A 27876-nucleotide genomic window follows, 5' to 3' on the forward strand; every position below is an offset into this window, starting at 1 on the left:
TATACACAATTAACTAATTCTTTATAAAACAACCGCCAATCCTTGCCGAATTTCATAATCATTTCTATCTATATAGGCTTGGAAATTTGCTGTGAAACAGTCTACAAATATTTCTTTTAAAAAGCATCACAATTATTTTAGGCAAAATAATGTTTAAAACTGAAGTCTGCATGCAAGTGAGTGGTCTCACAAGCACCTTTATCCTATAAATGATTGAAAAAAGTAATGGGAAAATGAACATTAAACTGACTTCATGAGGAAACAAAGAATGAGCACATATTCTGTAAATTTCTCGAATTCACGTAAATTTTCTATTGCTTTCGGAAGCCGTGCCATTATAGAGGATGAACCACCACAGTATGCACTCCAATGAAATAAACGGTAACCAAACTAACATGTCATACCAAAGAGTCCCCTTGCTGTAGAAAAGATTCAAGAAGTCTCATTACATTGAATGAAGGCTTATGATACGGGCCATAACCCTAAAGAAGACAGTCTCGTCACACAAAAAGATGCTAATTCATTCATTTTAGAATTGAGTAATATCCCTTTAGTAGTATTGCTACAAAAAAAAAAAAAAATACAAGTTGGAAATATGATGGCAACATGCAAAAGTGGCCAATAGTTTTGGTCTTTGTCTGAGAACACACCCTGTAATTAACAAAGACTGGTTTTGTATCTTTAGTTCAAAAGCGTACTTCTTTTCCAAAAGGATGAGTGACCAACTGATGCCACCCCTGAGAGCAGAATCCCAACCATCAACTTGAAAGGGATATGGCTCAAAGAAGAACATGGTAACTGATTTGCCTCAGAAATAAGGAGGCAAAATTACTGTCAGAGTATCTTAAATCAAAAGGAATTTTAAAATTCAATGTTTTGGAATATTCCCCCTGAGCTATGGATGGTTTTTATATAGAGTCTCTAGTAAAATAGTGCATTCCATCATTCTAAGTTGTACTTATAAACGCTATGGTTCTTAGTGCTGAAAATAGATAAATTGTAACTCAAACAGCACAAAGTGGTAGCAATTACATGTTTCGTAGAAATCTTTGGTGAGATGCAGTCCTGCAGAAGCCTCCTCACTTTGTTTCCCTCATAATACTTCTAGATTCTTCAAGTTATTTTCAGAGGAGAAACCACAAGGCCATAATGAAGGACAAGCAGACCATCCTGAAAAAAAAAAAGTACTTTGCAGTTACTTGAAAACCAGTTATGTAAACGATCAAGTTGAAGCTTGTTTATTTTTTCAGAACCTAACACTGAAGTGAAATTTTATTTAAAGAGAATAAACGATATGAGATAAATATACTTATTTACTCACCTCATCACCAAACACTTTCCCTGTCAACCTATCTTTTTAATGATTCTCAGGAGCCAATTCTGAAACTACCATAGTTAAAAAAAAAAAAAAAAATTTTTTTTTTTTTTGTTAGCCAGGGTTATTCACGATTAAACAGTTCTTCAGAAAGAACTGAAAAAGATACACCTTCCCTTCTCCACAGGCTACTTAATAGACTACCAAGGCATTGGAATCTCCTAAAGAAGACTCAATTTTCAGAAAGTATCATGGATCTGTTAAGAAATGAAATGTTCATTTCCGTGTAAATGTAGCTCACTACTGAAACTTAGAAACTCTTACCTATTTTATAGAAGTCTAAAATATATCATACCTTTTCTTTTCTCTTTAAAGATCATTCAGTACAACTTAACCTTTCCTTGATGACTTGGGGTCATCATTATGAACAGCAACTGTTCTGTATTGTAACACAGTGATATCCTCAGGGGTTGTGGGACAACTAAATCCTATACTAAATGACAGTCAGATGCTGTGTTCCTCAATCCTTTAATCTGCTTTTTGTGAGTTTCTGTCTCCTCTCTTGATATCAGGCCTTAATTAATTCTCTGTGCTCTTACCATGGTTGCATCTAGCAAACAATCCTCCTTTGTAAAGTATGGTTTCTAATCTAATATGGACTGGAAAACAAGATAACAAAGGGGGCTCATTGAGAAAGTATGCCGTGAGCAATGGTCTTGCCTTAGGCAACACAGGAAGGGAGTCGGGCACTTCCAATCCTGCTCTAGCTGTTACTCCTTTCCTTCTTTGTTAAGCTTTTCCATGGTTCTACTTCCTCATTTCTCACTCACTACTCAACTCACTATAATCTGGCTTCTGTTCCTGGCAACTCCAGTGAAAACTTGCCAGAATTCTAGAAAACAGTTCACAAATTCAAATGCTTACAGGTGCCAAGAAAGTAAAATGAATACATGAGCTAGGTGTGTGTGCCAATATGGACTGTTGGCAGCTAGTGGTAAACCGAAAAGCAGATGTCTATCTAAAGGAATTTAAATTTTTAAATATTTGAAACACAGAATAAACCAAGTAAAGCACAATCCCATACCACGTTTGGCCCATGGACCATCAGATCTGTTCTAGATCAACTGGAGTAATCAAAGTAAATGAATTTTTATTAATACACAAATAGATTCCATTAACAGTTTTATAAGCATCCAAGTTACATTTTAAACAATGTTAATTTTTTGCATGTACATGTTTCAGAAATGGAAAACAATTTCCAGAATAGTATATTGATAGGCAGAGATATTAAACTGAAAGTATAGCTTACAAGCTGTTTCAATATCTCAAAACCACTTCATTGCATATACAATCACACTTAATGAAATGAGATGATTACCTATAACACCAATTTATATCCAGATGTCTATATTTATTTTATATAATATATATAAATTAAAAAAAAAAAGCTTTTTTATGTGTGTGTCTATATATATATATATTTTTTTTCTCCTCTCTACTGTTCGTGGTGTTCTTAATTTTAACTATCTAACTGAAGTGAGTCAGATCATGTCACTTCAGTCCAATAGTTTCCCACCTTTATTAAAATCCAAACTTCTTATCATGGCCTATGTCTGCTCAGATCTTTGCTCCTACCATTCTCTCCCTTACTACATCCCTTTCTCTTTAAAAATAAAAACCAAACTTGATGCTGTCAAGTCAATTCTGACTCATAGACAATTATTCATCTAGTAAGATTTTGGGACGTTCCATGAAACTCAGTTTATCAATAAGGTCTTTGTTTGTATTATAGGCTATTTGAGTTCCAGGACTTGCTCATTTCTGAATTTGTCTAGAGTAGTACTCCGAAAATATTTCTTGAATTGAGGTTATATTTTCTACCCATCCCAGTGACTTTGGGATTTTAGTCCTAGTTTCTTACATTTCTAATCAAGCTTAATTAAAAAAAAAAATACAACCAACATTTTCTAAGATTTCTCAAGTTTGACCTTATAAGAGTTTCCAGGAAATGTTTTGTTTATACCTCTAAATATATTTTACTTGGCTAAGGAACAATTTTGCTTTTATATTTTATAAAGATTCTTTTGAATTTGTTGTTGTTGTTACTAAAATGTAGACTATTGGCAAGGTGCTATATTTTTAAAAACATGAAATAGAATGGTTAAATAATCACCTGAAAAAGTATCAACCAACCTCCTGTTTGTTACAAGCCTAGGCTTTAAGTTTTATTTTTTCAACAGGTGAATCCCAATTCTACTGCTAACCAGCCAAATGACCTTGGGCAAGTTATTTAATAGGCCTTTGTTTCCCCATCTGTAAAAAAAGCAGATAATAATATCCACCAACGACTGTTAAAAACTAGAGGGTAAAGTTTTAAGGAGAAATATAATCCCAATTGCTCATATGCAAGTCCAAGTTGAAGCCGAAGAAACTTAACACAAATCCGTAAGAGTCCAAGTATGACCTTGAGTATATCCCACCTGAATTTAGAGACAATCTCAAGAATATATTTAACTTGTTGAACACTAATGACTGAAAATCAGACGAGTTGTAGGATGACATCAAGAACATCCTACATAAAGAAAGGAAAAGGTCACTGAAAACACCAGAAAGAGACGTAAAGCAGCTAAAGTGAATGGAAGAAATGATGAAGTAAAAGAGCTAAACAGAAAATTTCAAAGGGTGGCTGGAGAAGACAAAGTATTATAATGAAATGTGCAAAGACCTGGAGTTAGAAACCCAAAAGGGAAGAACACACTCGGCCTTTCTCAAGCTGAAAGAACTAAAGAAAAAATTCAAGCCTTAAGTTGCAATACTGAAGGATTTTATGATGAAAGTATTAAACAACACAGGAACCATCAAAAGATACAAGGAATACACAGAATCACTGTATCAAAAAGAATTGGTCGATGTTCAACCATTTCAAGAGGTAGCATACGATCAAGAACCAATGGTATGAAGGAAGAAGTCCAAGGTGCCCTGAAGGCGAAAAACAAGGTTCCAGGAATTGATGGACTATCAATACTGAGATGTTTCATCAAACATGCAGCACTGGAGGTGCTCACTTGTTTATGTGAAGAAATTTGGAAGCAGCTACCTGGCCAACTGACTGGAAGAGATTCATATTTGTGCCCATTCCAAAGAAACGTGATTGAATAGAATGTGGAAATTATTGACCAATATCATTAATACGGAAATTAAGGCAGCATAGTGGTTAAGTGCTGCGGCTGCTAACCAAAAGGTCGGCAGTTTGAATCCACCACGCACTCCTTGGAAACTCTATAGGACAGTCCTACACTGTTCTATATAGTTGGAATTGACTCAATGACAATGGGTTTGGTTTTGGGTTTTTTATCATCAATATCATATGCAAGCAAAATTTTGATGAAGATAATTCAGCAATACACCAACAGGGAACTGGCAGAAATTCAAGCTGGATTCAGAAGAGAATGTGGAACAACGGACATCACTGCTGATGTCAGACGGATTTTGGCTGAAAGCAGAGAATACCAGAAAGATGTTTACCTGTATTTTATTGACTATGCAGAGGCATTCAACTGTGTGGATCGTAACAAATTACAGATAACATTGTGAAAATGGGAATTTCAGAATACTTAATTGTGCTCATGCAGAACCTGCATGAACAAGAGGCAGTCATTCGAACAGAACAAGCGGATACTGCATGGTTTAAAATCAAGAAAGTGTGTGTCAGGATTGTATCCTCTGACCATACTTATTCAATCTGTATGCTGAGCAAATAGTCTGAGAAACTTGATTATGTGAAGAAGAACAGGGCATCAGGATTGGAGGAAGACTCATTCACAACCTGTGATATGCAGATGATACAATCTTGCTTCCTGAAAGCAAAGAGGACTTGAAGCATTTACTGATGAAGATCAAATACTATAGCCTTCAGTATGGATTAGGCCTCAACATAAAGAAACAAAAGTCCTCACAACTGGGCCAAAAAGCAACATCATTATAAACAGAGAGAAGATTGAAGTTGTCAACTATTTCACTTTACTTGGATCCACGATCAATGCCCATGGAAGCAGGAGTCAAGAAATCAAAGGGTGTATTGCATTGGGAAAACCTGCTGTTGTATAGTGTTAAAAAGCAAAGATGTCACTGTGAGGTACACTTGACCTAAGCCATGGTATTTCAATTGTCTCAAATGCATGCAAAAGAAATATTACAGAATTGATGCCTTTGAATTATGACGTTGGCAAAGAATGTTGAATATACCATGGGCTGTTAGAAGAATCAACAAATCTTTCTTGGAAGAAGTACAGCCAGAATGCTTATTAAGAGAGAGGATGATGAGACTTCATCTCACATACTTTAGACATGTTATCAGGAGGGATAAGTCCCTGGAGAAGGACATCATGCTTGGTAAAGTAGAGGGTCAGTGAGAGGGGAAGACCCTCAACGAGATGGACTGATATAGTGGTTGCAGTGATGGGCTCAAGCATAACTATGATTGTGACGATGCTGCAGGACCAGGCAGTGTTTCGTTCTTTTGTACATAGGGTCACTATGAGTTGGAACTGACTTGATGACACCTAACAACAACACAGTCTCAAAATATTTATTAATTACCTTAAACACAAAGGGAAAAAAAAAAAAACAGCAGTGCTAAGATATATCAACATTATGTATGTCCTGATATGATGCAACGAGGGCACATCATTTTTGTGGCATTCTTGCCAAAAAAAAAAAAAAAGTATAAATTCAATCTAATTGTGAGGAAACATCTGACAAACCCAAATTATGGAACATTATATAAAATAACTGACCAGTAGTCTTCAAAAGTATCAAGGTCATAAAAGACAAGGAAGGGTTTCAGGAACTGTCAAATATTGGAGGAGAATAAAAAGACATGCAACTAAATGCAATGTGGAATCCTTGATTTGGATACTGGAAGAGAAGAGACATTACTGGGAAAACTGGTAAAATCCAAATAAGGCCTGTAGTTCAATTAACTGTATTGTAGCAATATTAATTTCTTAGTTTTTATGACTGTACTATGGTTATGCAAGTTTTTAATATTAGGACATGCTGGGAGACATCTATACAGGAACTCTACTATTTCTATAACTTTTCTGTAAGTCTTAAATTGTTTCAAAATAAAAATTTTATAAAAGAAATGAGGATAATTGTTTTCATCTTTTAAGGTTGCTATAAGGCTTATACAAGATAATATAGATTCTTCTGCACTTGGAATATAGTATGTGGTACCAGTAAGAGCTCATGAAATGTTATTATTTTCTTTCTCCTAGCTCTAAGCAATTGCACATTATGAACGTGTTGTTCCTCAATTAACCTGGCAGGCTGATCAGTAGGTTTTTGTTTTTCTTTTTACTTTTGAACCCAAACAGTCTGAAGACTCTTTTCTCTAAGTCCTAACATCATCTCATTCTATTGCAAGGCTGACTGTACTGCAAAAATATTTCACACTTCAATGGTAAAGCCAGTTTAATTTCACAAAGAAACAGAAAGATGACTAATTCCTCTCCCTTCTTTTTAAATCACACATAAAATAACGATATTCCTTAAAAAAATGATCCACCTTAATTATTTTACTGCCAATTACCTTTGCTACTGTGAGAAACTGTTATTACAATAACTCAAGCATGCCTATAAGTAAAGGATAATTACAACCTACACCTTTCTTGCTGAACGTGAAGAGAACTTGAAGCACTTACTGAAGATCAAAGACTACATACAGCCTTCAGTATGGATTACACCTGAATATAAAGAAAACAAAAATCCTCACAACTGGACCAATAAGCAACATCATGATAAACGGAGAAAAAATTAAAGTTGTTGAGGATTTCATTTTACTTGAATCCATAGTCAACGTCCACAGAAGCATCAGTCAAGAAATCAAACGGCCCATTGCATTGGGCAAACCTGCTGCAAAAGACCTCTTTAAAGTGTTAAAAAGCAAACATGTTATTTGAGGACTAAGGTGTGCCTGACCCAAACCATGGTATTTTCTATCACATCTCATAGGCATGCAAAAGCTGGAAAATGAATAAGGAAGACCAAAGAATTGATGTCTTGGAATTATTGTGTTGGTGAAAAATACTGCATATACCATGGACTGCCAGAAAACTGAACAAATCTGTCTTCGAAGAAGTACAACCAGAATGTTCCTTAGAAGCGAGGATGGCAAAATCTCATTTCACATACTTTGGGCATGTTATCAGGAGGGACCAGTCTCTGGAGAAGGACATTATGCTTGATGAATATAGAGAATAAAAATTATCAGTATGAAATTTCAGAAAAGTATTTTTAATTGACATATAATGAAATGTATGAGTTTTGACAAATGCATACATCTGCTTAACTCAAACTCCTTATCAAAATAGAATACTACCATCATTCTCCCAAAGTGTCCTCATGTCGCTTCCCAATCAACCCCTGTCCCCAGCACCAAAGCAAGCACTGTTTTCATCTTTTTCTACCATGGATTAGATTTTTTGTTTTTTATGACAGCTTTGTTGTTGTTGGATGCTGTGGCATCCTTTGGACTTACAGCAACCCTACATACAACAGAACGAAATACTGCCCAGTCTTTAGCCATCCTCAAGACAATTGTTATGTTTGAGCCCATTGTTGCAGCCACTGTGTCAATCCAGCTTTATTGAGATATAATTCATTCATTTATAGTATAAAATTCAATGGTTTTTAATATATTCAGAACTGTGCAACTATCACCACAATCAATTTTAGAACATTTTCCTCACCTAAACAAAGAAGTCCCACACCTATTAGCAGTCACTTGCCATTTACCCCCCAACCCTAAGCAACCAATCCATACAAATTAATTAAAACAGTGCCTGGCAGATAGTAGGCACTCAATAAATATTAGTTATAATTATTATTCATAGTCCAGATAATTTTAAGAAGACTGTGGAATATTTATTTGAATTTTAGTGATAACATGGAACTTTTTCCTTTCATCACATAACCTGTCTGTCAGGCAAAAGGCAGGAGACCTACCTGCATTGCTGCATCGCCTATTGCACGTCTGATTTCCCTTAGAGTTTGATACTGCTCCAACAGGTGATCACCACAGATGATATCTACCTATGGGCAAATACAAAAGTCAGATTGCTTCCCTGCTTCAAAAACCCATTTGAAAAAAATGAAAAATCAACATAGTTATTCCAGACTAGACTTCGCTATTTTATTTTAGACTGATTAAACACTATCAAGAGAGGTTTCAAAAAACATATGAAAAAGAAATAAGGTAACGTGGAAAGAGTATTAGAGGACACAGTAGTACAAGAGCACACAGTATAAATGACGTTCAAAAATGATTTCCTTGAATCCTTAAATCATGTTCAATTACTCAATATAAAAATGCACAGGAAGGAAATTTTTGAAAAATTTTCATGATAAAATGATAAAAAGAAAAAAGGCATTTATGCTTAAAAAGGAAAGCTACAGTTATTTGAAAAAATTCTCTTATACAGGGACTATCTCATTCTCTGACAATGCCATAAGTCAGTCCTAGAATAACATGGCCTTAAAGCTCACACCAAGGGAACTGTTTTATGGATGAAATAATTTCAAGGTCTTTTTAGCCCTTTAGATGTCAAAGTGCTAAGATACATCTATTTTTATATAAAATTCTCTAGAAACAGTGATATTATTGTGTAATTACTTACTATATTGTAATAAGATTCCAGTATACTTACTTGCTAAGAGAGAAATACGAATCTCTCTCACTACGTGTTCCACTCCCATTGCCTTAAAATAAGGTCAGGTCCTCAATACCTTATTAAAACATATCACTTAACTGGCTCAATCTCCTAATGTCCCTATTTAGTAGACGGTATGAAAGTTCTCCGTCTTCTAAACTAGAATATAACCTCTGATTCCTCTTTCTCCCCACATGGAATCAGTTATAAAGTCCTGTTGTTTCTTTCTTCATAATATTTTAGTCCATATCATCCTTTCAACTGCTGCCCCTAGGCCCAAACCACTAAAACCACCTTCTAACCAGACTTCCTACCTTCATATTCTGTTTACGCCAATAAATCCTACACACTGCCAACAGGTTAATCTCTCTAAAGCCCTCAGTGTAGTTGGGAAAGAACAGTAAAAGCAGTTGCATTTAACTGAGCAGCTACTATGTATCATATGCTATATATGTATATTTGACATATTTTATCTCATATAATCCTCATATTCCTGTGAGACAGGTATTATAATTCCCATTTGACAGATAGGGATAGTAAGAGGTGAAGACGTTAAACTTTCCTAAGGTCACAAAGGCAATAAATAACGAAGATCATATCTCAACTCAGGTCTGCCCCCAGGTGGTCTGCCTTTCTTCAAAGCCTAAGTGCTGTTTAAGGGGTCAGTAACGTTTTCCTATTAAGAGTCAAATAGTAAGTATTTTAGGCTTTGTGGGCCATGGGATCTCTGTCACATCTACTCAACTCTGCCATTGTAACATGAAAGCAGCCAAAGTGTGGCTCTGTTCCAATAAAATTTTATTTATAGAAACAGGCTGTAGGCTACATTTGATCTACAGGTCATAGTTTGCTAACCCCTGTTCTAGCTCATAATGAATATTTCAGATTATCACCTAATCTCAGATTAGTGACAATTTTTGTTTTACTTTTACCAGTTTTAAAATTGGCAGAGCTATATTTGTTTGCAAAATGATTTAAAAGTATAATATTAGATCTTTAGCAAAGAATTTAGATCCATGAAAAATTAATTTAGAAGCTATCATTATGTTTTTATTAAGTATTCAGCAACCCAGAGACCATCATCAGTCTTACTGGGCTTCAACACATAGTATATATTTATGATTTGATTACCATATTTTTCTTCTCGACCTTGGATTTTTACACTTTTTTTTTTAGTTACAATTTATTGTAACAAATTCAAATAACAGATGGGTATACGGTAACAAATTAAAAAAAAGAGGGCAGAAAGTAAAAAAGGATGATTCCTCCCACACTTCAGGCCCAGTTCTCAGAGGTTAGCCAGTGACTAACAGTTTGATGTGTATGGTCCAAATGTAAGTACATGCAGGTTTTTTGTTGTTGTTGTTTTTACAAAGATGGGATCATGCTACATATATTGTTCTACAAATTCCTGAAGAGAAACCAAACTTAATATGCCATATCTTTTAGAGTACATAATGAGCTCTCTCTTCAATGGCTGCAAATTGTCCCACTGTATGGATATGTCATAGTATATATATCCGTTCTCCCCATGATAGACAGTTAAATTGCTTTCAGTTTTAGACGCCAATTTTTAAAAGCTGCCTGACTGCTAAATATCTCCTAAATTACCTCATTCAAACAGAAAGTTACATCTGTATTTTGGGCATTCCCCAAGACGATCACATGATCAAAGGAAGCACAGGACTCAGCATAATCATGGCTAAGGTTTTTTACAGCAACATAGTAAGGGCATACAGGCAGAGTCTGGAGAAATCCATGCATAGGTTTACTATGCTCTCTCTTTCCAGTCCGGAGAAGACACACCCAGAGTACTCAATACAATAATATTTCTGGATCTCAGAGGAGAAATCAGGCTGTGAAGGCAGTCTTACTGAAGGGAGGAAAAACCCTTAACTTTTTAAAAGCAAGATCACCCTAGAGCTTCCAAGACAGAATTTTTCACTGAATTGTGCTTTACAAGCCACACTGGTTGATTCCTCTTTGTTAATACATACTCTTTCCTTTGCAAGAAAGTTCTTTTTTTCCTTTGTCCTTCTGGCAAATTCCTATCTATTCTTCAAATCTATTCCTAGACTCCTCCAGAGTTAAAGCAGTCACACTTGTGCTATCTCTATTTTTGTACTCATCATGGCCCACTGTCATTTAGTTGTTTACTTGTATATCATTCCTACAAAATTCTGAGTCCTCGACAGCATGAATTTTCTCTCTCATCTTTGTACTCTGATGGCCAAGTATACAGATGCTCAATGAGTGCTTACTAATGAAATGAATGGTAGGAATACATTGCTCTCATATAGTCAAGTGTTTTGTTTTAATGATTTAGAAACCAAATTTAATAGTAGGTTAAGGTCATATACCAAATAAATAATGATAAAAAAAAAAACTCTACCTTTTAAGATGTAATTTGTTATAGTAGGATTAACAATGAAATTGAGTATGGTATCTTTTACATAAAGACTTTTCAGTGCTTAACGTGATGTTTATTTTCTAAATCTCATTTCATAAAAACAAAATAAGCTCTGAAGATCAAACAATGTACAAAGGAACACAAATAACACCAGGGTAACTATTTATAATGCAAAATGCAGTAAGGCATCATTCAAGACTTGAAAATACCACTAAATCAATCACAGTAATCCAGACACACTGGAGTCTCTATCTGGAAGAAATCCATTCACATAATTATTCATCTCTGAATTTGAATTAAGTCCTGAACTGTATTTTTTCCCCCAGAAATGTCTTCCTTCTTTATTTTGATCTGCGAAAATAACTTTAAAGATAGTTTATCATTTAATAGTCCCCACAAGACCCTGGTAATGATTCATTCCTGCTAGTAACTAACCTCATATGAAGGTCACATAGCTATGAACAAAGCACACATTTCCTACCTGGGGCTAATTGGTTTAAAGAAAGTCAGCATAGCAGGCTTAAGTGACTGAGGACACCAAGAATTTTGTTTTGATTACCAGTAAACTAGCTCAATATCTTGTTCACATTAGAAATAACTCCTATTCTCTCTTGGCTTTAGAAGGCTTAAATAATTTTAGTCACAATTTAATGGGTCTGCTTATTTAATAACTTTCTGTATCATTATTTTAACATTTTAGTGAAAACGGTAATTTATGAATGTTATCAGCTAAGTAGTACCTGAGTTGGGGAGGAATATTTAGAGTAGCCAAGAACTGACAGAATAAAGGCTGAAATAAATTTTATATCATTTTATTTCAAAATGTTAAACACCTTGAATTCTATGATAGGAGGAAGAAAGAAACCCACATTTTTACACATTAAAATCAACTTAAAGCTTTGACAATCAAATCTCTTAAAACACCAAATGTGAGACTTGTAATGGCTATTAGTCCTCTGATCAATATCTAGCCACACAGGAAGCAATCTACAACCTAGAGAGGACCCTCTTGGGTAGTACTTTTTAGTTATTCTAAACAATCAGGAGCAAGTCTTCTGACTTCTGCTTTTAGAAATGACTGTTCAGGGGATCACTCAGTGGAGCCCTGGTGGTGCGCTGGTTAAATGCTTGGCTGCTGACTAAAAGGTCAGCAGTTTGAACCCACCAGCTACTCTGCAGGAGAAAGATGTGGCGGTCTGCTTCCTTAAAAATTTACAGCTCTGGAAACCCTATACGGCGATTCTACTCTGTCCTATAGGGTTGCTATGAGTTGGAATCAACTCAATGGCAGTGGGTCTGATTTTGGTTTGGAAAAGATCACTCACAATTCTTTGTCCAGGAGTCGCTAAACAGCCATCTATTTCTAACTAAAAGACAAAGAATAACCTGAAGTATGTGCCTACAAGGTGATAGATTAAGTCATTTGAAGTTTTCAGTTGCCATGAAATACAACAACCATTATGTCAAGTCCAACAAGTCACATTTCATTGAATTTTATATCTACTACATACTTTTTTTTTTTTACATACTTAGTGCCAATAGACATATTGGTATTGAAAAACACTAGCAACATTTCAGTCATTGTTTTAAAACATTAATCAACAGCAAATGGTATTTTAGATAAAAATTATTCTACGAGATTTTACCCAGTGACGGAAATATATAAACGTGCCATTTTTACTGGGTTCCCAAAACTTCTAATGATGAGTAATTTATAATTTATGTTCATCAATACATAAAGCTTGAGGTTTGTCTTACAACAAGAAATATTATACATCTGGAATAGGAGACCTTTCTCAATCCTTAAAAAACTAATAGGGTCTATATTAGACAGACAAATAATCTCACTTTCTAGGTATCTTGAGCTTGATGGTTATACCTGAGTAAGTATAACAACAAGGCAAGGGTGTCCTCTGAAGAGAAGTGGATGATAATCTTTTACTCTAACTCCTGTCATCAAATGCGAAAGAGCTGGAACTTTTGGCCCTTGAAGCTCTTTATTACTTCTCACATTCTCAGCTTTCCTCTGACTCCAACTGATAGTCATCAGTGGCAGTGAGAAACAGCCAACAAGTCAAATGTGGTTAAAGTTGGGGATTAGAATCACTGTGTGCCAATATTCAATTACATTTACAATGTCCACAACATCAAAAAACAAGTCACTGCATGAAATTCTACTGACAGCTATTTTTTCAACGTGCTAAAGGCAATCTCACAATTCCACCTCTCCTTTTACACATATGTACTATACCTGACAAGCTGGATCGAGGCCCATTTTTCTTCTGAGGAATTTTTCTACATGCCCAATAGTGGCTTCTCCTGAAACTCGGACAAACTTCTTTTCCAATGGCTACAAAAAACAGATAGATAAAATATTTCCATATTAAACAGGTGTTTAAAATGTGCAAACCATAGGGCAAGTTTCATAGCAAAGGTGATCTAATAAGACTTATGAAAAAATGACTATAAAATTTGAATTAATTTATCCAGCAAAGAAAAACAGAAATTTCTGCTTAGCTTCCCCTCTTTGAAAAATATACCAACTTTTTTTTTTTTTTAAATAGAAGGGCCTGCTGGTTTCAAAATAAAACAAAACTCAAGTGTAAAAAAAAAAAATTTTTTTTATAATTAATTTTTATTGCGCTTTAAGTGAAAGTTTACAAATCAGGTCAGTCTCTCATACAAAAATTTACATACACCTTGCTATACACTCCTAATTGCTCTCTCCTGAATAAGATAGCAGCCCTTCCCTCCACTCTCTCTCCTCCTGTCCGTTCAGGCAGCTTCTGGCCCCCTCTGCCCTCTCATCTCCCCTCCAGACGGAGATGCCAACATAGTTCGAGTAAAATTTATTCATTCAGGCCAAGCACGGAATTTACACTTGTAAAACAGAGAACACCCAAGATTAAATGTCTAAAACAACCTGGTTTCTTCAACAAACTGGGTTTAAAAGTTGAAATTACTGCTTATTCAGCCACTCTCTCCCTGACACTACCATCTAATGCAAATGAAAATCTGAGGCAATCAGGAGAAGAACTAAAAGGTACCTTTTAGGAAAACTTGAGCAATGTTTTTCCAGCAACAGCAGAGTCAGAACTGACTTGACAGTAACTAACAACAACAATAAAGCAGAAATAGCCAATAAAAATGGCTACCATTTTTTAAAAATAATAATGCTCAGCTTTCTTATCTGTAGTATGGATTCTTAAGACCTTTCCTGACTATATAGATCTATCCTGTATTCCTACAATATAGCAGATAGCACAGGTGTGAACTACAAGTACTCTGGAGACAGATTGCCAGGGTTCAAATCCTGATTCTGCCTTTTTCTAGCTGCAAGTCTTTGGGCAAGTTGCTAAACCCTTCTGTTTCCCCACTGCAAAATGTAGATAATAACAGTACTTATCTCAGAATTATCATGAGGACAAATGAGTTAATATATGTAAATTACTAAGAACCATTCCTGGCACATAGCAAGCACTTAAATAGTTATTACCGTTGTGCTGTGAGCCAGTTTCTCTAAGATGATTTGTATCATTTTGCTCTTTATGTGAAGAATATTAACTCTTACAGGGAGCCCAGTTGTCACCATAGGACAGTGATATGCTCTAGACAAAAACGGCAAAGTTCTCATGTTCTTTTAATGCAGGTATAGGAATCATCTCACAAAATGAAAGCAGACTCACTGAGAAGACACAGCAGCGGTACCCCAAATGAAGTCCCCTCACTGCAGGTGACACTGCCTGATCTGCATGAGAATCCTATCAGATGCCTTGAGAAACTCCATCTTATGGATACTCTAGCTAAACGTCTGCTGGCCAACCAGTGCATTTCTGGAAGTCAATGTCCAGAGTTTGCCATCTCAAGAGTAGGCTTCAGGTATACCTGCAGAGAACAATCCGACTTCTCCCATTTCTAAATTCTTGGTGAACACTTCAACCTTGCCCCAAGTGTTTGTTAAAATTAATCTAATTTAGCATAAGCTATAATTATTAGATCATGCAGAACAGAATTATGAGATATGCTAACACCTGAAAGAAAAAATATTAGTCTCGACTTTCAAAGCTAGGGTTCTCACATTGTTAACCTTAGTCCCCGTAGCCCATCCTCACAAGTTAACAGAAGTATTTTCTCCTATTTAATTTGAACCCAACTTTTTTCAAAGACCATTTGTTCTTTTTCCTGGAGGTTATAAAACCAGTTCTCAACTAGATGGTCAACTCATTATTTTTCCTCTACACCTAATAGCCTCCTACCACCTGCAAATAAACAGAAAAAAAAAAAAAAACTATAGAAGAATTATACTTCTTTGACATTAAGTATGGTAATCTTCCCTGCTATCTATAATACAAAAGATTTGATAAAAAGTTGAAATAAGAAGCCAGTCTAAGATGTACAGGGAAATTTTAAAAAATCAGCTATTTCTGTCATTAGATAATGTATGGCACTGAAAATGCCTTTCAAAAAACAGTATCAACTCATGATATATTTAACCTTGAAAAAAATTCCTATCTCTGTCAACTGAAAAGGCCTAGAAACAGTGACCAACCCAGTAGCAATGTGAACCCAAGGGACCAGATTGTGATTCTGAAATACCAATCACAGCCAAAAAGAACTAAAACAAAACCAAACCTGTTGCCATCAAGTCAATTCAGACTCACAGCAATTTTATAAGACAGAGTAGAACTGCCCCATAGGGTTTCCAAGGAGCACCTGGTGGATTTGAACTGCCAACACTTGGTTAGCAGCTGTAGCTCTTAACCACTACACCACCAGGGTTTCCAAACGGAGCTAGGACTTGGAGAGATGATTGGCTCTGTGTCTGGGGCAACAGATGTACAAGTTGAGCGTGGAACATCTTGTCATATCAGATAGCAAGGTAGCTATCATAGACTTTGATATCTATAATACAATGATTTGAACATCAGTAAGGATAATTTTTTTTTTAAGGATAATAACTGAAACGGATTAAACCAGAAACATGTTTAAATCCATGATTTTACCTCATTATTCTGAAAGCTGGTAAGTAAAGAGGAAAAGAAAATCAAATATTTACCATGTCTTTCCTATATGAACTACATCACTGGGGAACTAAATAGATAAAGCAAAGGTTCTCTTTACATACGTATTTTAACTAATAAAAGAAGAAAAAATTATAGCATCACTTTTCAACCCCTAGTAAATAAAGATTTAGACACGGAGCATCAATGGCTGCTAACCTTACAAAGTAACCAGATACTATGTGTCCCCTGATGAAAGAAAGAAACACCACCTATGAAATACTCTTGCCCCTCCCAAGTCAAACCTCAATCTCATCAACACTCAGATTTAACCACCGGTTTATGGGAAAGCCAGAAGGTAGAAGAACATGTTAAATTACACCACAAAGACGCAACAGCAAAACCCAATCTGTAGAAAACTATAGGACAAATGATTGCGTCTCAACAACAAATCGAAAGAAAAAAGAAATAGAGGATGCACAGATTTAAAGATCTACCAAGAAACTGAGAAAATTAAAAATTTGAACACTGACTAGATATTTGATATGGTTGTTTTCTTTCATTTCTCACCTCCAACTTTTTGACAAATGACAAATTTGTAACGTTGTAAGAACGGCACAATGAACATCCAGATGCCCTTCACCTAGTTCACCAACTGTTAATATACTGCTGTATTTTGCTATATTTGCTTTATTTCTACCTATGTGTGTGTGTGTATACATATATATATATATATATATATATTCCTGCCCATGGACCATTTGAGGGTAATTAGTAGACACTGGGATATTTTATGCCTGAATACACCAGCAGTTATCTACTCAGAATAAGAACATTCTCCTACATAACTACAATTATCAGTAAGTTTATAGAGGTATTGAGTAAACTTAACATTAGTAAAATTATCTACATATCCATGTTTAAATTTCTCTAATTATTCCAATAATATCCTTTATAGGTTGTTCTTATTTAAATTCAGGATTTAATGAAGAATCACATACTGCATTTAGTTGTCATGCCCTTTTAAACTCCTTTAATCTAAAAGCTCTGCCACCTTATTTTTATCTTTCATTATAATATTTTTCTTGCATTGAACTCTAATTTTTTACTTATTTTATTGTGATAAAATATATATATAAAATTTTCCAATTTAACCATTTTTAAATATGCAATTCAGTGACAATAATTATATTCATCATGTTGTACAATCCTCACCACTATTCATTTCCAAAACTCACCCCAAACAGAAGTTCAGTACACATTAAGCAATAACTCCCCATTCTTTCCTCCCCCCGCAGTCCCTGGCAACCACTAACTGACTATGGTCTCTACGCATTTGCCTCTTCTAGATATTTCGTATAAGTGGAATCACACAATACTTGTCCTTTTGAGTCTGGTTTATTTTTCTCAGCATCATGTTTTCAAAGTTCACTCATATCGTAGAATGTATTAGAATTTCATCCCTTTTTCTGCTTTAATATTTTTTTTGTTGTTGCTGTTGTGGAGAATATAAACAGAAAATACAGCAATTCAAATTTCTACACATACAGTTGAGTAACATTGATTACCTTTTTCAAGTTGTGCAACCATTCCTCACCCTCCTTTTCCAGATTGTTCCTCCTCCATTAACATAAACAATGCTCAAGGCAGACATTCTTTGCTAATTAAACTAACCTGTTGTGTGGTTTAAGAAGACTTCAAGGGATATTTCTGGAGCACAGTTCTACTATGACACACATGGGGTCACCATGAGTCAGAGTCAACTTTACAGCAACCAGTTTGGTTTTAGGAGTATATGACCCAGTACTTCTCCCATATAGAAATTTACCTGCCGCTTTCACACCCACCATGCTGCTAGGGAAGAAATTCTTAAAGTTTGTCACCATTAGTTTGATATTTTACAATTTTACCAAAAACCGTGGGGTTAACTTGACGCTGCCTTCCCTCTATCACGTTGATCTCTGGAGGACATCTATAATATACTTCATCCAGAGATGTACCTATCTGTCTCTGTGCTTTAATTCATATCTGTGAGCCAGTGTATTTATAAAACAGTATGCCCAACAAGGTAAAATTCACCCAACTTTCTGTATAAACTTTGACAAAGCCACTGAAAATCTGAACAGACCAAAGTTACCTATTTCCTTATATATTTACAATCTGAAGTAACTATAAGGCCTGATTTGCCCCCTTTAAAAAAGTTACCTTTTCCTGAATAGCTCATAGTAGCAACACTGTGTACAATGGCACCTGAGATTCTGGAGCCTTTCAGACAACACTGAACTTAAGTATGTTACAAAGGAGTTCATTCTTACCTTGAAAATCTCAGTAAACGATTGAAGTAACAAGTTAGGGCAGGTTAACTTGAGCCAAATATATTACACGCTAATAGGATTTTTAAGCTCATATTAACTCTAAATGCCAACTATGTAAAAAATGCTTTGAAACATTTTTGTCACCAAATCAACATAGCATTTTACTTTAGAGTTTTAAAAATGACTCATTTCTTTTTCCTTTGACTACTGCTCTGGGTTAATAACAAATCCCTACTTAATAAGTCTCTTTCCTTATAAACCTATTAGAAGAGAGCATTATTGAATGTATTTCATATTTCAATAATGTTTATGTACAAAATATTCTTTGTTGTAATTGAAGACAATCTCCCTATGGCTGCTAATCTGACTCTGAAATTTGTGTGTTATAGAACCCTCCTGTGAAATGAATGAAAATGAAAAAGTAAAATACCTTAAAATGTCCCGTACCTTCATTAGCACTGAAAAATGAGAGCAAAATTAATCAATATTTAAACTATAGGTCTAATTATATAACAGAAAAGTAACAAATATTTGAGGAACATCAATTTATTTTAAAATTTCAGACAGTCAGGTAATCCTTTATGAAATAAAATTTAGTTAACTGTTTGTTATTTCTGCCACCTAGTGGTAAGACAAAGGCAGCTTTCTCTAGTATATATACTTAATTTCAGGAATTAAAAGTATATTCTTAATATTTAGATTTTTCCTACTTTTAGTATTCTAACATTTTCCAGCTTAAAATCTAACTTCCTTTTAAAAATATCATAATGAAAATATTTTTTCTCTACAGTAACCTTTACAAGGTAAGATTTCTTACAAGAAGGCTGTTGTATTTCACTTGCTGCAAAATCACCTGGTCATGATTTTACTGTTTGTCTTTCGCCTAGAAGCTCAAAGAGATTTCTTGACTAAATCATTTTTACATCATGATGGAGAACAAGGGGCAGTAACTTTTGTTGAGCATCTACTATATACTAGGTATCTGCATGTTTTTCATTTAGCCTTTAGCCTACAATAGCCCTACAAATTAGGCATTTGTATCCCCATTCTACAGACAAGGAAAATTAAGCTCGGTGAGGTTTAATTAAGGTTACAGAGCTAGTAAGTGATAAAGCTGGGATTCAAACTGAGGTGTGCCTAGCATCAAAGCCTGTGTTTTCTTCCCTAACACGTTGTAAAGAATAGGGTTTGAGCATAATATTTATGTAACAATATAACATTATATATAAATATATAAAATATACACATATAAACATATAAAATATACACACATAAACATAAATCTAAGAAAGTTATAGAACATTCTTCATTACAAGAATTCTCTTTATAGAATCCATGACAAATGGCATCTAGCTTCTCTTTGAATACTTAAAGAGGCAGAAATCAAGTCAACCCATTCCATTTGGGGGCAACTTTGTTAGAAATTGGAAACGCTGGTGGCATAGTGGTTAAGTGCTATGGCTGCTAACCAAAGGGTCGGCAGTTCGAATCCGCCAGGAGCTCCTTGGAAACTCTGTGGGGCAGTTCTACCCTGTCCTATAGGGTCGCTATGAGTCGGAATCGACTTGACAACGGCACTGGGTTTGGTTTGGTTTGTTAGAAATTACTTGCTTATGTTGAATCAAATATGTCTCTCTGTAACTTATACCTACGGCTATTAGGTTTGCTTTTTGGTATTCTTGTGAATTAAATCCAGTCTTTCTTTTGTGTGATAATCCTTCAAAGATCTGAAGTTAACTTGAGGGACTTATGATTTTTTTCTCTTTTCCAAGCTAAAGATCTTTTGTTCCTTCCACTACCACATATGACACAGTTTTTCTGACCATTTATTCTGGTTATACTTCAGTTTACCAATACCCTCCTAAAACTCTAGGAGCTTTAGGATGAACACAGAGTAGAGTGGGATATTACCTCCCTGGTTTACTAAATATCATTGAGCTAAAGATTGCACACAATTTTTGGCAGACATATCACACTTAACTCATGTGAGATAATTTTCTTTAGTGTATAGAGGTTACATATTACAGTATGATGGGTTACTTTAACCTTTATTTTTTAATGACCCTGCAATATTTCAGTATTTATACATTGACAATAGCTTAGCCATGTTAAAAATACCATATGTTCATTCTTACAACAATCCCGTGTATTGCTTTTATAATCCTCATTTTAGAAATATGGAAACTAATGATCAGGAAGGTTAAGCTACATCCCAAAGATTACATACCTTGAGTTAGACTCTTCAAAGCCTATGCTCTTTCTACACACTATACTGCCTGTCTGAGGTTATTTCTTTTTATAATCTTCTACTTTACATGGAGAAACTGAAGAACAAAAAGAAGTAAGAAACTGTCTCAAGATCACAAAACATGTATATTCCAGTCTGGGGGAAAATATGATTTCATATTCCAGTGGTTGAAAATTACTGCCCACAGGCTGAATCTACTTCAGTTTTTTTCTCTATTCCAGTTTATGCAGAATCACGAGCTGGACCAAATTTCCTAGATCAGGTCGAAATTCATCTGCCACCTGTCCTGCCATGAAAGAGCTTCCCAGGGTTATCCCCAATAGCTGGACTTCTATGATAACAATTATGTATTTCCATGTAGTGAAAACCTGGGGATTTAACTCTGGGAACTGGTGACTTCAAAAAGACTCCTTGCCATTGTAAGTCCCCTTACCCCATAGCCATTTGAGGAGCCCTGGTGGCTCAGTGGTTAAGAGCCACAGCTCCTAACCAAAAGGTCAGCAGTTCAAATCCATCAGCAGCTCCTTGGAAACCCTATAGGGCAGTTCTGTTCTGTCCTACAGGGTCACTATGAGTCAGAATCGACTTGGCCAGCAACGGGTTTGGTTTGTTTTACAACCATTTGAAAAGAGATAATGGACAATATTATGAGGTAGACAGAATACCCATTATAATCATTAAACATATAAGGTTCCATTCTCTCATATGACAAATAGGGAAGTTGAAGCTCTGTGAAGTTAAAACTGAAAATCCCATGAGGGCAAGGACCACAGTTGACTTATAAAACTATATTCTGAGCACCTAGCACAGTGCTGATACATAGCAGGACCTTAATAAACATCTTATGAATAAACAAAAGGTGATCTGTTCAAGGTTGCAAAGCTAGAAAACAGCAGAGCTAGGACTTACATTCAGACGGTCTTATTCCAAGTCTGAGCTCTTTCCACTACAGCAGAGACTGTGTTAATAATGTAACAATTTTTGTAACTGGTGACGACTGCCTTCAGCATTGTGGTCAAGTCTCACTCGTTAGGAAAGCCAGTCGTGATTAATTATTGATTTCCTCTGTGGGCAAAGAATGAGGTAATAGTGGCACCAAACCAATCAAAACCAAACCCACTGCCATCGAGTCAATTTTGATTCATAGTGACCCTATAGGACAGAGTAGAACTACCCCATAGGGTTTCCAAGGAGCGACTGATGGATTTCAACTACCAACCTTTTGGTTAGCAGCCATAGCTCTTAACCACTGTGCCACCAGGGCTCCAACAGTGGCACATCCACCCTAGGCTTTCCATCCAAAATGCAGAAGAGAATATATATTATATATATATAGCATGTGCCCATTTGTGTATGTGTGTGTTTTGAAGAGGATGGCAGGGAATATGTGCATATACGTGTTTCCAGGCACTCCTTGGAAACTCCATGGGACAGTTCTTATCTGTCCTATAGGGTTGCTATGAGTCAGAATTGACTCGATTGCAATGGGTTTGGTTTTTTGGTTAATATATAATTTAGATTAATACATTAATATATAATTAGTACTGTTTCACATCAGCACATACAAATCTATCTTACTGGTGTGTAGAAAAACTATTATTTAAACAGTTCCCTTTTGGACATTTAAGTTGGAACATATTCTTTACTAATGGAAATTGCTGATATTGAATTTGGAAATTACATGGTTTCTTCTCATTCTCCAAAGAGATCTTTATTTCATCATCATCACCCACTACTCTGTGTTAAATTCTGGGGCTTTGTAGAGCCATAAGAAAGGTTTCCTGCCTCTTAGAGGTTCTTAACATTATTAAGAACACAAGATAAAAAGGTAAAAAGATAAAGACCACATAGTACAAGCTAGATATTAAATGATCTTGGCAACCTAGCGTTATAAGGAGGAAATGACTGAGATGTAAAACAGGTATCGGTAACACAAAAACGGAATATCTGGATTTTCCAAGAAGGCATGTTACTCTGTGAACCATAAGTATTTTTAAAAACTATAGCTTGATACATGCCAACTTTGTGGCCATTACAGACTGTTCAACAATGTTGCAGTATAATGGAATAAGAAGCAATTTATTTGAATTAAAAAGATGTCCAACTACTTCGGAAAACAATTTGGCAAAATCAGTTAAAGTTGAAGATGAACATAGCCTAAGACTCAGCAAGTCTATACCCTTAGAGAAATGAATACATATACATGAGAGATATGTAGCAACATTGTTTATAATAGCAAAAAATTGAAAGGAACCTAAATGTTCAACAATATAAGAAAAGACAAATTGTGGTATATTCATTCTAATGGAGTATCATGCAATAGTGAGAATTCCAATATGGGTGACTCACAATATTGAGTGAAAAAGGCAGTTGCAAAACACATAGTATGATACTATTTAAATACCAAATAGGCAAAACCAATTCTACACATGGTTCAGAATAGATACACATGTAGTAAACATATAAAGAAATGTAAGGATAGGACAAACACTATTTTGAAGAGAGTGGATATTAACCTCTGAAGGAAAGGGAGTGAACAGAAAGCGGGATCCAAGGGGCTTTAGTTATATTAGAAATGGTTTATGACTTAAGCCAGGTGGTGGGTATACATGTGGTTATTGTACTACTCTTACACCTTTTTCTATGTCTTAAATACTTCATAATTAATTTTTAAAAGGATGTCAGAAAAACTTGGTTTTACCCAAATTCAGGAAGATTTCATAACTGCTGGGACTTAATGTTTTATTTGAAGGTTAAGAAATAGATTTTGAGGGTACTCACCCAATGAACTCCAGTAATAAAGACATGTCAAGTTCAGGTGGAATACGAAACACTGATTCCAGGGGCTTCTTAGATCTTCCTTTACTTGAAGGAACTGGCTGTGGAACAGCTATTTGATAGCCAAATAAAGAAGTTGAGTAAAGACAAAAATTTCTTAATTTGAGATCTTGGAAAAATAATTACACAGGTATTAATAATTATGCCACCTATTTAAAAGACCATAAAGCACTCAATCTCCCTTTCATTAATAACATCAGCTGATGAGTCAAAGCCAGTGAAATTAGAGGCAAGACTGGGGACCACTCTGCAGTGGAAAATGGACACATGTGGCTGGCATAAGAAAACCGGAGAAAGAGCTCATCAAAGCCAGTGAAATTAGAGGCAAGACTCGGGACCACTCTGCAGTGGAAAATGGACACATGTGGCTGGCATAAGAAAACCGGAGAAAGAGCTCATCAAAGCAACAACAGTTGTAGATAACTCTTAACAAGTATTACTACATGCCAGAGCTCATGCTTAGCACTTTACACGTACCATCTCATTTAATCCTCATTATAATCCTATGATATAGGTGGTGGTTGTTGTTAGTTGTCATCGAGTTGATTCTGACTCATGGTAACCCCATGTGTGCAGAGTAGAACTGCTCCACAGGGTTTTCAAGCTGATCTTTCAGAAGCAGATTGCCAGGCCTATCTTTTGAGGTACCTCAGTGGGTTCAAATTGCCAACCATACAGCTAGTAGCTGAGCTCTTAACCATTTGTACCACCTGGGGACTGCATATAGGTGGTACCACTACTCTTATTTTTTTTTTTAACTGACAAAGAAACTGGGGCTTAGTGAGATTAGGCAATTTGCTTAAAGTCACCTAAGTATTAAGTGGAAGAGCCAGAATTTACCCAAATCTGACCAAATTTTCCATGTTGCGATATTACCATCATCTTAAAAATTATGTTTCAGCAGTTACTATGTGCAAGGCACTGTTTTAAGTGCTTTATATTACTCAATATATTGTTACAACAATTTTATGAAGTATACTATTATTCCTATATTGTAGATGAAGAATCAGAGACATTGAAGTAATTTGCCAAAGTCACACAGCTAGTAAAGTGGCAGAGCTTAGATCAAATTCAGGCAATCTTGCTCCAGAGCCTACACTCTTTAATGTTTGTAAACAATTAAAATGGAGTATATGACAACATTTTCTTCAAAATCTCTCTCTCTCTCTTTGATCTTATAACTACTTATCATCAAGGAGAACCTCAAAGGGAGCAAACTTTATTAAGTTAGTATTCTTCATAAATATGGTATACACCCAAACTTACCAGGCTTAGGCACTTCTAGACCTCTTTCTTTATAGAAATCATGCATTTGCTTTTTTTCTCCTAAAAAATAATAAAACACAGACTGAATTATACTTTAAATGTAACTAGTGGAGTCGGCAGAGATTCTGGGACTTACAACTATGAATAAAAGAAACTTACTTTCCTCTAGATTGATCACTAATTTGTATACTATGTCTTGTAACTGTCGGTCCAACCTAATAAAAAGAAAGGATGGAGAACACCTTAGAATTTGGAAAAATGCATTTTGGTACAGAGCAAATGATGCTCTTTGTAGGTAACAAATTGTTCCCTCTTGAGTGGATTTCTCCTTTCTCAGAAGTCAGTTACTTCCGGGTAGCAGGCATGATGCCTAAGATATAATTCACCTGAGAGAATCTCAAGTAATTATAAATTAGCAAGCAATCATGGGCTGTCTTGAATAGTTCACTATGTTGTTTGACATGTACTGGTCTTATACCCAAACCGTAAGAATGTGAGCTTCAAGACAAAGGCTTTTTTTTTTTTTTTTTAATTTTTATTGTGCTTTAAGTGAAAGTTTACAAATCAAGTCAGTCTCTCATACATAAACTTATACACACCTTGCTATATACTCCCAGTTGCTCGCCCCTAAATGAAACAGCACACTCCTCTCCACCCTCTATTTCCACATTCATTCAGCTAGCTTCTGTCCCCCTCTGCCTTCTCATCTCCCCTCCAGACAGGAGCTGGCAAAGGCTATTTGGAACTTCTTTGTATCATCTGCAAAGAATGCTTCCCTGACAGAAGTAAAAGTTTAACAGTATTTGCTGAATGAATGCAAGATATTTACTTACAGGATTTTTCTTCCCTTCGAATGAAAACTGAACATTTGATGCTCAGGAACTGAAAATTTGATTAATAAATCACAATGACCCATGATGAACAGGCTTTTCTAAAAGAGAAACCAGTTGCTTCAAGTATTGTTTTAAAAAAATTCTTAATATACTGAGATAACAAGCCTAAACTAGCCTCATTATCTTGAGAGATGGGATGAATATACACAAGATGTCTGTATCTCTCATTTTTAAAAAACAGTCCCCGGCAGATAGCACAGTGCCTGGTACACATTAAGTGCTCTATACATATTTCTTAAAAGAATTAGTACCCTGTCTTCTAATTTTAAGACAGATCAAGAATTTATTCCCAACTACACAATTTGCAAGCTTTCAGAAAAAGTATATTTAAAACATAAATTTTACTTAGATATTTCTCTTACCTTATGTTATAAAGAGGTTGTGTCTGATGTACTACGATGTTGCATTTTGGACATCTGTTGCTATAGTAAAAATGTCTCACAATGCAGCTTTTACAAACTGTTGAAAAATTTTAATTACAAAATTTTTAACTTTGTTGAAAAAACAGAATTGAGAGACTTTTCTAAAATTGAAAATATATGCAGAAATGCGAACCGTATGCTTACAGGTATGAAGGCATTCTGTAATGGTAGTTGCATCTATTAAGTAACCTTTGCAAATGGAACACAAGATGTATGGGGTCAGCTCAGAGAGGTTAATCAGGCGCTGCAAATGCAATGGAAATAGTCTTAAAATACAAGTCCTTGCCTTTCAAACGTTATTATAAACAATGTGTCACTTGCTTTGCAACAAAGAAACATGTTATACTCCCTCCCGCCCTTCAAAATACTGAAGTTACAATGACACAACATAAACCAATGTTTCAGAGGGATCTTATTCGCCTGGATATAATGTATATTGCCAGATAAAAAGCATCTTTATGAATTACTCATAAAATGGCCAACCTTTCCAGATACTGGTGCTTAAGTTTAATAAATTAATTCTGGCTAGGCGTGACCTAACTTGATAAAATGTGTGCTACCATACTAAAAAAAAAAAAAAATCCTTCCAGTTACGGACTGAACAGGTGGGGAAGGGTTTCTCATCCTCCCGACACCCTGCAGAAGTGGACCGTTTACTTGTTTGCCGGGTCTGGCTGTAAGAGCACGGGCGGCGGGGGCACCGCATCCTCGGCGCCTGCCCAACCTCCAGGCACGTTGTCGCTGTTGTTGTGTGCCGTGATCCCGAGTCCCAGCGACCTTAGAGCGGCCTCAGAACCTCTTCCCAGGCGGAGTGAGCAGGAGGCCCGGGAGAACCCAAGCGACTGCAGGAACCTCACGAGACCGGTCGGCAGGGGATCGGGCCGGGGCAGGTCGCTCGGCGCCACACGCCCGCGAAGGCGAGGCCGGCAGGGGCGGCGGTGGCCGCGAACGGCAGGGCCCGAGCCCCGGGGGCGGCTCCGTCCCCGCGGCCCCTCGGGCCGGCCCGGCCAGGCAGGGGCTCTAAATACCTCCTCCTCGTCCTCCGAGTCCGGCCGGCCCTCCAGCCTCAGCGAGAAGTGGCCCATCTCCTCCTCCTCCTCCTCTTCTTCTTCCTCCAGCTCCTCATCCTCCTCCAGCTCCTCGTCCTCGTCCTCGAAGCCGCCTCTCAAGCGGCCCAGGCCGCGCTCCGGCTCCAGCTCAGGGGGCCGGGAGCCCGAGCAGCCAGGAGCCCCCGCCTCGGGCAAAGGCAGTGGGCCCTCCTCGTCGGCGGCGGGCGCGGGGGTGAGGGCCGGCGGGGAGGCGGGCGGCGGGGGCGGCGTCGCGGCGGCTCCCTCAGCCTTGGCGGTGCTCGTGCCGCCCGCCGCGACGCCCTCCATGTCCCGGGCTGAGGCGAGGTGAGCTGGGGCTGGGCGAGGTGGCCCGAGAGCGCGGGAGTTTGGCGGGCCACCCTTCGCTGC

At 36.5% G+C, this 27876-nt stretch overlaps 1 protein-coding gene across 1 annotated transcript; it reads right to left on the reverse strand.

Moving 5' to 3' along the window:
- PCGF6 (polycomb group ring finger 6) lies at nt 1-27866 on the reverse strand. Its single transcript, XM_049855604.1, has 10 exons — nt 27448-27866; nt 26564-26663; nt 26360-26456; nt 25264-25319; nt 25105-25164; nt 23782-23890; nt 19183-19210; nt 13689-13787; nt 8324-8410; nt 1-1170 (listed from the first exon to the last, which is right to left on the reverse strand). Exons 1-10 carry the CDS (start codon nt 27793-27795, stop codon nt 1114-1116), a joined length of 1041 nt encoding a protein of 346 aa, XP_049711561.1. The 5' UTR covers nt 27796-27866; the 3' UTR covers nt 1-1113.
- Nucleotides 27867-27876: the final 10 nt, after the last annotated feature.

Source organism: Elephas maximus, chromosome 16, assembly GCF_024166365.1.
Source record: "Elephas maximus indicus isolate mEleMax1 chromosome 16, mEleMax1 primary haplotype, whole genome shotgun sequence".
Taxonomy (NCBI): Eukaryota; Metazoa; Chordata; class Mammalia; order Proboscidea; family Elephantidae; genus Elephas; species Elephas maximus.